Here is a 12,450-nt window from a genome sequence, read left to right on the forward strand (position 1 = left end):
GAAAATTTTTGTAAGCTGCTGGACTTTGATGATTTTTCAAAGCTGTACTGAAAAGCAATTTTTTGGCTCCCAGTTGAAAGATTTGTTTTAAATACAAAGAACAATGGTTCAGGCTGCCACCAGCTTTTTTTATTTTTTTGGCTGAAGGAAAAACACAGGTCAAATGCACGCAGTTGCCAACATGTTTCATCAAGATGTAATTTTGAAATAGTTGGTGGCATAAGAACTGCCAGAGCATTGCTGTCCAATTCACTTCCCAAAACTTTCTCAGAGGGGGCTGAAACAGCAGTTACTGAATACTAAATAGCCATTTAAAAGTGGCTCACATGAAAGCTGAATATTTAGCGCATTTTCTTCCATTTCTTACTCTCTCCTTTTATGTATGGGAAATTAGGAGTATAAGAATGGAAGAGTGTCAGACAGTGGGTACTCTGAGCCAGTGAAGAGAGGAATGCAAACTGCAGCAGTAAAACACAGTGCCAGATGAACCCAAAAACCAACAAACAATCACGGGCACGGCTCTCTGGCTTTTCCGATGGGTAAGACTTAAACAACAGCCAATAAATCTGATCTGTTGTGATCAGAGACAGTACAGGAAGTGCTGAACCCCCCAGTGTCACTGTTCTGGCTTCATTGTAGTGGAACTGGTTCTAATTCCTGGTTTAACAGCGCTACAACAGCACACAGAATCAAGCCCACCAGCACTTAATAATTCAAAGCTCAACTAAACACCACTGGTGGGATGAGAAGGAAGCTGTCAACAGAGACTGCTGAATGCATGAGCCCCAGGTGACTTCACATCTACAGTCTGTCCTGCCAGCCATCAAAGCCTGGATTACACAGCCGGCTCAGGTATGTGCTGAACTCCTCTCACTCCTGCTGCTCTCTGCTCCTGCATCTCCCACAGACTCAACAGCTGGCAGAGTGTGCTGGGGAGAAGGTCCTTAGCTTGTATCATTCCCCTCTGGCTTTACAACCTACAACAGCCAGTCACGTCATTCACAATCTTTTCTTTTCTCAGTTTAATTCCATTCAAAACAGCTATCCACTAGATTTTACAAACTGCCTTGTGCTAGGAAAATGTGGGTTTTTTCTCCTCACACACAGCTTCTGCTGAGAAAATGCTAGGTTAAGCAGAGTTCATTGGAGTTGAGTAAACCAATGTGGGAACTGTGTGTTGTTTTTTCCCTCGCTGCGGGGATCAGATCTCAAAGTTCTCTGTGTTGGAGTTACTCTTTAATCACATGGACACCTTCAAATCCATAAATAGGCTGTAATTTAATGTACTGCATCTAAGTTTCTGCTAGTGGATTGAGCAATGCCCTAGACTATGATATGCTGCATTCCTGTGTCCCTTCCTGAACCAACAGATCAATCTGTTTCTTTCACCTCTTCCACAGCTACAGGAGTGTTCAAAGCTGTACATGAACCATCTGGGCACTGAACGTAAGCGGTCTGAAAAAGATCAGTGCATCTTCTCTGGTGTGTGCATTTAAACTGAACACCAGTGAATAAGTAAATATTTTCTTGTAGATGGATTGAAACATGAGACCAGGAGCCAATCTCTCCGAGCTCTTAAAATACGTGTAGCTCTTCCTTCAGACCCCAGGCAGTGCCACCGGCTTCTGTCACCTGGCTTTGGGGAGCTGGGGCCATGTGTAACACAGCTGGGCATTCTCCCACTGCAAGAATACTTGACACGATCGCTTTGTTTTTTTAGCACTTCACAGGCACTTATAAAACTCCATTCAAACCTTGATGTTTAAGTATTTGACTCAGATTTGATTTATGCTTTGAAAAATCAGGTTTTAAAAACTGCTTCTATAACTTGATTTATCAGAAGGAAATGGCAGGTTTTTAATGACTTCACCTGATAATGAGCACTCTTGGAAATCATAAGACACTGCTGTAGAAGTGTCTCAGCATGAATTTTCTGGAAAATGCTTGTAATAAATCATTCAATTTTGCCCACAAGCTACTGTATGCTGGGAAAAGGTTTGAAACCCTATTTCTAAGACATTTTTGAAGGCAACTGACAGTTGGAGCAACACATACAGTTAAAAAAACAGAGGCACAGTTACACCTTTGGCTGAGACGCTCACACAAGTTGACATTTGAGCAACCACCATTTATTTATTTCCCCATTATTACTCAGTGATTTTTGACAGCTTCTGTCTGCAGAGGCTTCATACCTTTTTTCCAAATCCACATTCTCATATTCAGTACTAGTAAAAGGGAATTTGGTAGAAAATGTCAGAATCCAACCTTATTGTTTACTAGAGAAAAAAATAGTTTGGTTTTTTGAAGTTGAACTGTGAAATCAATTCCAGCTTCTACATAAGGAACCATTCAGAAAGTATAACACTATTTTCCTCTCAATTAGCACTCAGAGAACTGCACATTTCAGAGAATTGAAATACACATCTTTAATTAGCTATAGGTTCATATTAATAGACATTTTTCTCTGAAAATATTATTATTGTGACCTGAAGAGTTTACAGATGACAAGAGATAAAGGGCGTAAGAAAAAAACAGCAGAAATGTAACATCTCATTAGAAGAGTAATCATAAATGTTGTCTAACCCAACTGACCTTTTACCTGTTTACTTGTTATCAGCCAGTTCATCAGTTCATTGCTCTTATGTCACAGACTCAACTCTTGCAGAAAATGAAGGTGGGGCAAAACCGCACAAGGACTCTGAACAATTTCAGGGAAGGCTCTCTGAATTATAAAATCATTGCCTGGGCTCATAAAAAAGCCCTGCAGGTAGAAGGAACTGAAATAAGCCACCAGTCAGAGATGGGAAAGTCACAAGAACTTCACTGGAGCCATCACAAAGTATTACAGAACAAGAAGGGTCAGAAATCCCTGGTTAAGAATCTATGGAAGAGGACAATGAGGAGGAATCTGTGCAAGAGGTTATCAAAAACTGCACTTCTATTCTAGACACCCAAGACACCAAGTACCCTGCAGGACATGCATATTTAAATTGCACACACTTTTGGTCACTTGCTCAGGCACAAATTTTATTCAAGCTGAACAGCTCAGTTAAAAAAGGTGCAAACTACCAGAGCTCCACTGCAGCCATCCCTGACTGAGGATAAAATAAAAATAGGACAAGGATTTGGTGCCTAGGAGAACAGAAACAGCTGGGAGACGACAGACTAAGCAATTACCATTACAGATTCATCATTTCAGAGCTCCCCAGTTGAAGGAAATGGTTGTCAGTGCAAAGCACAGATAATTTCAGCGTCAGCACACGGCCCGCTGAGCACAGGGGTTTGCCAGCAGACTTCCCGCTGGCCGCTCTGTGGGTAAACGCTCTTGCAGTCAGACCACGCCGGCCACGCTGTCTGCGCTGTTCGTGGTGCACATATCCCAGCTATGATGCAAGCTGCGGGGGGGAACAACCTCACAGTACCTCCAAACTCTTTCTTTAGGTTCTAGCAAACTTTGTATTTCAGAAACATCTCGGTCTTCAGGGCCAGTTTTATTCCAGACACTCCCAACAGCAGTAGCACCGCGTCAGGAGCCACAGCCACCCTCGCACCATCAGGTATCTGCATCATTCCCAGTGGAGACGGTTTATAGCCAGCCATAGGCTCACCCTGCTGTGGGAACATGGGCCTTAGGGAAAAGTACACTGCAAGGACCTGGATTTGCTCACCTGAAGTGTTTTTTTTTTTGTAAAGCAACTTTGGCTGGCAGCAGCATTCTGCACAGGAGCAGTTCATGGGGGTGATGCAGGAAACACAGCCCCCTCTTTCATTGGCACCTCAGTGAAGAGTCCGACTGAGTTTACTGGGACTATGCCTGAGCCAAAAGACTACACGAGGGAAAGACTCAAGGGATCTTTAACTTTCAGCATAGAAATATTTCCTGCCATGCACCAGTGCACCGTAGCATCAACATTCTTCCTTGCTTGGCCTGCATTTAAGCAGCAGTGAAGAGTTCTCAATCTCCTTCCCCAAATTCTTCTGAAGGTTAATGCCTATTGAGTGCCTTAAAATACTTGGATGAGAAAGGGCTGTAGTAGAATACAGGGTCACTGAGGCATTTTGATGAGAATTTGTAGCTTAATTTCCTAAAATTAGACTGCCCAAGCTGCGCTCACAGGTTCCTTCCAATGAGGGGATAGGGGCATGCCACAGGACAGCAGCTCACTTCAGCAAACAGGTCAGAGACCAAAGTTACACTGTTACTTGTCCCTTCTTAATAAAAGAAATAATCAACATTTTGTATGCAAAACCACCTTTTTATTGCCACTTACACAGCTTCAAATATTAAACATTCAGATAAGCAACTATCTGTGTTTATGTAGTTTGTTATTAGTTACTTCACCATAACCTGGCAGAATCTTCCTGCCCAAATTCTGTAAGATTCCATCCAGCAGGTCCTGAAGTATTCACTTTGCATGTTGGCATCTCACACCAAAAAGAAATTCTTTTTGAGTGAACTATATAGTGGTTGATGAAAAAATTATTACACAATGTAGGCTCTCACAATGTCACATTTTTTTTTGCAAAATAATTTGAAGATTCCAAGTAAGACTTCTTTTATTCAAAAAATAAATATATCCTTTCTGAATCAAAGCACTTCATATGACATTAAGTACAAAGAAGAAATGTACTTCTTTGGAAATTCTGAAATAGACATACAAGAGCTCATGGGAGCAACATTATCTGTAACAGTGATAAAAGCTGAAAGCTGATTTTTACAAATTTATAGCAGAACACGATTTCCTTTTACAATATAGAGCTTCAAACAGCTTTAAGAAAAACACCATTTTTAAAAGTCTGAAAGGCACATAACTGGACCATAAAACGTACTGGCACATTCACTAATACGTTTTATGTTACATTCCTAAAGAGAATCTGTGGGACTCTAGCCAAGAGAAAGACTGAAAATACCAGCAAGATCCTTTGCAAAGTACTAAAAGAGTCGCAGAGAGTTTCTTTTCGATCTTGGTAAAATTAATATCCCAAAGCTAGAGAGTCTGAAAAGCTGCATCATTCGGTTGTATTGGGCCGAGTCGCTACATAAACAAACACAACAATCAGCAGTACTACGACAGCCAGTGTGGGAAGCACCACGGTGGTGATCTGTTGCCGGGCCTCTTGCATTGCCTGTTTTCTCTCCTTTTTATCTTTGGAGGTCTCTTTTTTGGGTTTTCCTCTAAGCTGCCTCATTCTCCTCTTTGGATCTTTTTTCTTGCTGAAATGTGGGACCTAAGGGAGTGGAACAGCAGAAGATTGTTCAAGGTCTTTTGAAACAAGAGGCTGAAGAATTCCTTTTCTGCTGAGCGGCTGGCTGTGCAAGAAACTGCAAAAGAAAGAAAACAATTCTTTTGAGCAAGATCTACACATATTCCAGTCATTAAAAACATTTGCACCTCCACTTGGTAAGTCTTTCATCCAATGGACACCAATGCAGTTTCTTTCAAGGAAACAGGATCATGGAGTTCAGCTCATCCACACAACTCTTTCCCCATAAAAACCAGAGCAGTTCATCATGGTGTGTATCAGTCCAAGAACCCTGAACTTATATTGTATTCTGTTAAGCCAGAAACAAAGCCCAGCACCATATATTTTATCCTCCAAGGCAAACAAGGTAATACAGCTAAAGACTTAATGAAAATAATCTGAATTAGTCTTGCATCAACACAGGGTTCCAGCTGCCCTTGGAGGAGGCTCCCTGCTCAGGGACTGTGGCTCCCACAAACCTGCAGAACAAGGAGGGGCAAGCACGCACCCTGCCACAAGCATTCATCATCCACAACAGGTATTTATTGGCATAAAGGGTACTCCAACAGGAAGAAATGGGGAGAAAAAGCTGCTTAATTTAATACTTCTGGTTCTGCTGCCACACAACAAAGTCTAAATCATAACGTGACTCAGTGCTGTCACTCTTATTGCAGCTGTCATTGACAACGGAAAAGAAGCCCAAGGCATAACAAGTCTGCTAACCACTGGTGTAGACAAGCAGTCATCAATAAAGTAGAAGGTAGGTATTCTGAAGTATCTCCTAGACAATTTTTAAATACAGTAGTATCTACAAAGTGAGATTAACAAAAACACAGCATGGTATGAAAGCCTCTCTGAAATGAGACTTAGTAGGGGCTTAGTATTTCCATGCCCAATTTTTTTTTTGCCCCTGAGCTGCCTGGAGCTTGCAGTTCCCAGGCTGCACAGTGAGGGTGGATGCCAGCCATTCATTATATTCTTCTCCACCACATCCCCCAGTTCTGCCATGGCACAACAGCTGGACACAGGCCACACATAAATAAACACAGATTTGGAGGGTAATAATTACTGGTATCATATACTGAGTTGAATTGAAGCAAATTATGAACTCAGGTTTTTCCATCACTCTAATATACTCAGAATAAAACGTATGTAGAAATTAGCGGGTTACTGCAACTTCCTCTTTTCTTTCCCTCTTTTTTATATCAAAATGTAAAGATGATTTTAAGTTGCTGCTGTAGGTGAGTAGCATATGTCAACAAGCAAAGGTGCAAAGCTCAGTTCACCCCAGACACGATTTCCTCTTGATGTGTCATCTCTGGTTGATGCTACAACTTGTCTTATGACTACTTTTTCAAAAAACAAGAGGTTTCACTGAGAGTGAGATCCTTTCTTTTGGTGTTGCCACTCAATCTCATTCATCAGCCTCATCACAAAAGCAAAACGGAACTAAAAACACTCACAAAACAAGAATCCTGACCTAGAGGTTATGTGCAGCTACAAAGGACTTTTTATCCTTCCACACAGGTAACAACCTGCCTGCTGTGAATCTCATCCAGGCAACTACTTTGCATCATTTAAGGTACAATGTGGAATAACTCTGCTAAACTTGGACTCATAGAAGTAACCAGACTAGTACTAGAAAACCAGCAACAAGGCAAAGAATCAATACTTCAAGCTTTATATGGTCCTTCCTGGATGCAATCCAAACAAATAAACAAAACCAACACAACCATAAAAATTCCATTCCCAACAAAAAAAAAAAAGGCTCCAGCATGACGAGATCTCAGTGTTCAGCTGGATTCACCAATTCTATATCCCCTGCCTATACATCTTTCAGTTAGTTGTTTTCTGATCATAACCTTAGCAAATTCAGCTTGCAGTCTGAGGCAAACCCTTCATTTCAATTTTGATAGAGCACAGAAGGGGAATTTTGGTGCTTAGGATATTTTTCAAAAGAGGAAACAATAAAATTCAAGTCTTAAAAAGAATCAATTCCTTCTGCACGATACAGCATTAGAATGAAAATACGTAACAGATTTAGAGACCAGAAGTGGTCAATGAACTTCACGATGGGGAAGGAAGCAGGAATTGGATGGAGCAACTACACACAACACTCTGTTCCCATCTTTTAATCAAATGGGCTATGAAATTTCTAAACTTCCATAAATTTCTTCTCAGCAAATCTTCAACACTCCCTGACTCAGAGAGGAACTTTTGATATACACCACCTGTAAGCCATGAGTTTCTAGTTTGGTAGTGTTTTTATCACTTCCCTGACTAACTTCTGAATGTCCTCTGGGGCAACACAGATTTTTCACCCCTTCCATTTCCATTCCCTCTCCTGCTCTGCTCACAAGATTTATTACCAAACTCCAGAAAAATTACTACTCAAAATAAAGTTTTACATTTGTCCTTTGGGATAATTAGCCAACCAGAGCATTTCAGGCTGTATTTTGGTATTATTTTCTGGTTCCACTGTTAATGTATGTCTGTGGGTTTTGTATCTGGATTACCCACAAGACCTAAGAAGTGATGGACAGTAAAAGCCTCTGGAACTTTCTGTGTACCACAGTAACAAAGAGGAATTGCCATGAAACCAATCTCTCTAATGATAAATGTATGCCTTGCTCTGTGCAGCATCACTTACAACCCCGACACTAAAAACATCAGGATGGTTTTTTTTAAGTCTCTTTTGAATGAATATTTCATTCTGAAGCAGAATTACACCAAGTTAATTACATACACTGGATAACATCTGACAGCTTAGAACAGAAAACCTTCCCGCAAACGTCAGCACCACTTGAATTGCAAGCTGACACTCTCCAGTTTGGGAAGCTGGCATCAATCTCCAAATACATATCCAGTAGGCTGTGTTACTTGTCTTTGCTACTGGCAGAGATGGACTCATAGAGAAACTGACCCAGAGTTTTCAGAGAAATGAGCCTTAGGGGTCATCTTAAGTGAACCATAAAATGGAAGTGGTGAATCTCTGCAAGTTGCTGCCAGGGTCCTGCTGCCACCAGGTGCCCAGCCATGACCGCCAGGATTGGACATTTGCTGCAAGAGACAACACTTTCCCACAGGAAAAGTCCAAGATGTTGTAAATTCTGTTATGTTCATCCTGGAATGAAACAGCCCTGAAAAAACAGTGCTCAGCTGGATACGAATTAACTCTACAGCCCATGTTGTACAAGCACATTCTGAGTGCTTTACACTGTCAAGCCTCTCACCAGCCCCCAGGGCCTTCACTGACTACTAAAAATTATGGGAAGAAAGAAACAGATCCATAAAGCACATCAACACAGTGACAGGGGCAGGATTACAACATTAGGGTCTTGGTCCCTGTGGCGTGCACAGTCCATGAGAACAAATTATCTGACATTACTGAGCTACATCCTCCCTCACCCAGCAACCACCCTGCTTGCGCTCTGCGAAGGCTGAATGCCAGTGAAGAGAGGGAGGAAGTAATACAGCATTGGGATGGGTGTAATTAACAGTCTCATTAGCACTGCTCATTTAAAACATCTCAGAGCAAGCCACTATCAAAAGGTCAATGAGAAAGTGTTGTCCCACAGGTACTACAGGCTCGTGCAAACTGGAACCTTGCTGCAGAAGAACTGGAAGCTCACCTTTCCTCCTCAGACAGAAGCTGAGTCTCCTTTCCACGCCAGTCTCCCCGGAACAGGGGAGGGCTCTCTGCCACAGGCTGCACACATCCCATCCTCCTAAGGCTACTTCCCATCAGTATTAACTGCTCAACTGGCCCAAACATCTGGCAAAGGGGAAAGTGATCACCAAACTGGTTCAATTACTGCCTTAATTGGAAACCTAGCAACTCCCTCAGCTGGGACACAAGCAGAACATCAACAGAAGGGATTAACACTCTAGCAAAAGTGGCATACCTGTAGTCCACAACACTAAGACAGCAGCCTGCCACTAGTCAGACATGGTAACTTCACCTTATTTCTATCAATTTTGAAATTTAAAATTCAATAATAAAATTGCATGGAGTGATGAGATTATTTTTAAGTTCACTATAGCAAAGTTTCCCCCAAAAGCAGAAACCTGCTGGCTAGAAAGAAACAATCCTATTGCCACGTCAAGAAAATGAGTGTTGAGTTGGTAAAGTTGTTTGAAATGCCTATCTCACAAAGCCTACCCCAGCTTGACACTGAAGAGCTAAGGTTTCCAGGAGAAAAAACAGTAAAAAAAATCAGGCTACTGAATTACTGAGGAGAAACCTAAAGACAACATTCTTCATTGTTCCTCATTCTTCAATGTAATACAAATTCACTAACTTAGTATTCTGGGTTGCCTACTAGAGCAATTACATGCCTCTTTGCCCATCATCAGCATTGCTTTTTATATACAAAAGTGTTCTTCATTCTGTCATCTGGGTTAAGTTACTCTGCACTGTCTCCGCAGAGCTAATGTCAAAACCTAAAAACATGAACTGCTGGACTGAGTCACTGAAGTCACTCATACCAATGCTGGAGTATTTGACAGCTTCTTAGACCAAGTAAATCGTGGCTAAGGAGGGACAATTTTATACCAGAACGCTGTAGTGGAACCTGACTGATATCCTTCAAAATATACCAACAATCTTCCAACCACATCTATGCCAGTCTGTCATCTCCTTTTTTTGGTAAAATTAACCCTGAGCTTCAGTAATCTGCAGTTAAAAGCTCCTCACACCACACAAGGCTATTCCTGCAAGTCTTGAATGGCAGCCTCAACTCAGGCTAGACCACTGCTTCTGAAGTATTCCAAATTTGCATATGCAACACATGCACAGAAGATTTTGTTTATCCGCACTTGGAGTAATTGCATGTCTCGATGTCTAAAGAACTTATTATCACCAACCTTACAGCATGAGTGTATTAACCATGTTAAACTGACTAATTTTTCTCAAAATCCAAAATCCCAAGTGTATGCAAGCCAGTTTGGCTCAACCTGGCTTCATGATCCTGCTACCAACACTGCAACATTCCTGGAACAGCAGAACAACTTGAAATTCAAAAAAATAATCTGACAGGAATTAATTTTTATAATTTAAATTTTCCCTTAGGGGTATGGATCTTACTGAGACATTAAAAATAAAATCAAACAACAAACCAGCAGACGATATGGACACACAGTATTCAGACTATCTGCCAGCAGCTGGAAAAAAGGACACAAGACATCTAAGCAGACAATACTGTTCAGATTATTTGAGCATTAAAAAGCCCCCAGACCAGTAGCTCCCAATCACCAAGACACACCAGCATCAGAGTTGAGAAGAAGCCAAATCAACAGACTTATCAGCTTGTTACTTATGTTTGCTGCTGGGCTGTTTACTTCCAGGGTCATGCAACCAGAGCTGCCACATGGAGGCTGGAAGAACCATTGGGCCCAAGAGCTGGAAAGAGGAGGTAGGGACCCTGCACCAAGGGCAAGAGGAAGCCTGGCCAGCAGGGAACCACTGCTCAGCACTGTGTGGTCACTAAAACAAGAGCACTCCCTATCCTCATGACAGAGACATCCCTCCCACCAGAGAAACAGAATCGTTCCTTGAGTGCTGCCGCAGCCCCAGGCCATGGCACAGCTCCTCTCCTTGCACAATCCCAGCAGAACGGACACAGGGGCTCTGTGCAGCCAGAGCAGCAGTGCAGGGCCACACAAAGCTTTAATCCACCTTGCCTATGGAACGTCAGCTCCCTGCAGTGGAGGTGGTGACCACTGCAAAGGGACAGCAGCTTCTGACAGAGCAGAAGGAACCCTGATGTGCTGCCCCACCCAGCATGGGGAGCCCAAACCCCACAAGTTAGCTGAAGTAATATCATTCTTTTTTCCATCCTTAACAAAAGTGGGGTCTAAGCAATAGAGATGCTTTATTTCCTAGCTTTGAAAGCAGGCAAATGTTTTGGGGTTTTTTAATGAATGACTGAACTGCATGTAATACTGTTACACAAACTTGTCCTATTTACTAAAGGACAAGTCTTATTTTAGGCTACCCCACAGAATCACAGAATCACACAATCAGCTGGATTGGAAAAAGCCTCTGAGATGATCAAGTCCAACCAGTGATCAGACATCACCGTGTCAAATAGACCATAGCACTAAGTGCCACATCCAGTCTTAAATACCTCCAGAGACACTGACTCCACCTCCCTGGGCAGCCCATTCTAATGTCTAATCACCCTTTCTGTGAAGAAACTCTTCCTACTGTCCAACCTGAACCTCCCCTGATGTCCTCTTGTCCTGTCACTGGTCGTCTGAGAGAATACTACTACCTTGAGGTGACATACCACATTTTGGATGGGGAATTTTCCTTCCTGAAACTCTAAGGTCTGGCCATTGCAGGAAAGCATCACTTTCTAAGGTGATTTGGCCAGATTAGACATGCAGCTAAATGGGAATTTTGAAAACTATTTCAATAGGAGTCTGGAACAGATGTACAAGGAGGAATACTGGTGCATGGATCTCTAGATGAGGTCTCCAGAGAGTACAATTCTGTACACAGCCTTTCCATCCACCAAGGTCCAACTCTATTTTACTTCACATTTTAGTTCTGGCAGGTATGTAAAAAGTAACAACCCTTCCATCTTCTCTGGAGAACATGTTCATCACCCAGTGTGGCTGTTACCTGGGTAGAACTTGCAGCAGCAGTTGGAGCAGTTTGGAATTCATCTCCCACACAGAGACAGAAGCTAAACCTGCCCAGGTTTACACCTGTGTCAGACCCATTAGGCACCTGGTGCCTTGCAAGCTTGACTCTTTGGAGGAAGCATTTTGGGGAGAATAAAAGGCAAAAAAGCTTGACTTTAACAGTTTTTAGGCAACTGCAGTGGTAAATGTCCAGCAGTATTTCCATCACACTCAAGCACAATTATTACACTTCATTTTTAACACTGAAAGTAAAATTATACATTTTTTTTAAAATCTTGTTTTATGTAATCACTTTTGTGAGTGACAGAGCAAAGATTTGCCAATTTGACTATGAGTTCTGAACCCTAAAGACTGGGCCTGCCCAAAGGATTAGTAAAATCCTTCAATCCTAGTCACATCCTCCATCCCTCTCCCAAACCTCCCCAGACAACGCACTCTGAGCAACACAAAAGTGATTCCATGACAAAGTGAATATTCCAGCTACAGGAGAGCTTCTTATGGTGCTGGAACACAGTTCTGTGCAACCACTAAAGGGGGGAATTTTAAAAAACCCCA

General features: G+C 42.1%; 1 protein-coding gene across 2 annotated transcripts in view; it reads right to left on the reverse strand.

The window, feature by feature from the left end:
* Positions 1–4,240: 4,240 nt before the first annotated feature.
* SMCO4 (single-pass membrane protein with coiled-coil domains 4) overlaps positions 4,241–12,450 on the reverse strand; it is a 28,556-nt gene continuing 20,346 nt past the window's right edge. The window contains exon 2 of one of the 2 annotated variants that reach the window (XM_041417092.1): positions 4,241–5,229. In XM_041417092.1, the coding sequence (XP_041273026.1) occupies positions 5,011–5,190 (180 nt within the window). In that variant the 5' untranslated portion in view covers positions 5,191–5,229 and the 3' untranslated portion in view covers positions 4,241–5,010. Of the gene's footprint in view, positions 5,324–12,450 lie in introns of both variants that reach the window. The other variant, XM_041417091.1, reaches the window with a different exon arrangement.

The sequence above is a fragment of the Onychostruthus taczanowskii genome, unplaced genomic scaffold (genome assembly GCF_017590055.1).
Source record: "Onychostruthus taczanowskii isolate IOZ18803 unplaced genomic scaffold, ASM1759005v1 scaffold54, whole genome shotgun sequence".
In the NCBI taxonomy this organism is placed as follows: Eukaryota; Metazoa; Chordata; class Aves; order Passeriformes; family Passeridae; genus Onychostruthus; species Onychostruthus taczanowskii.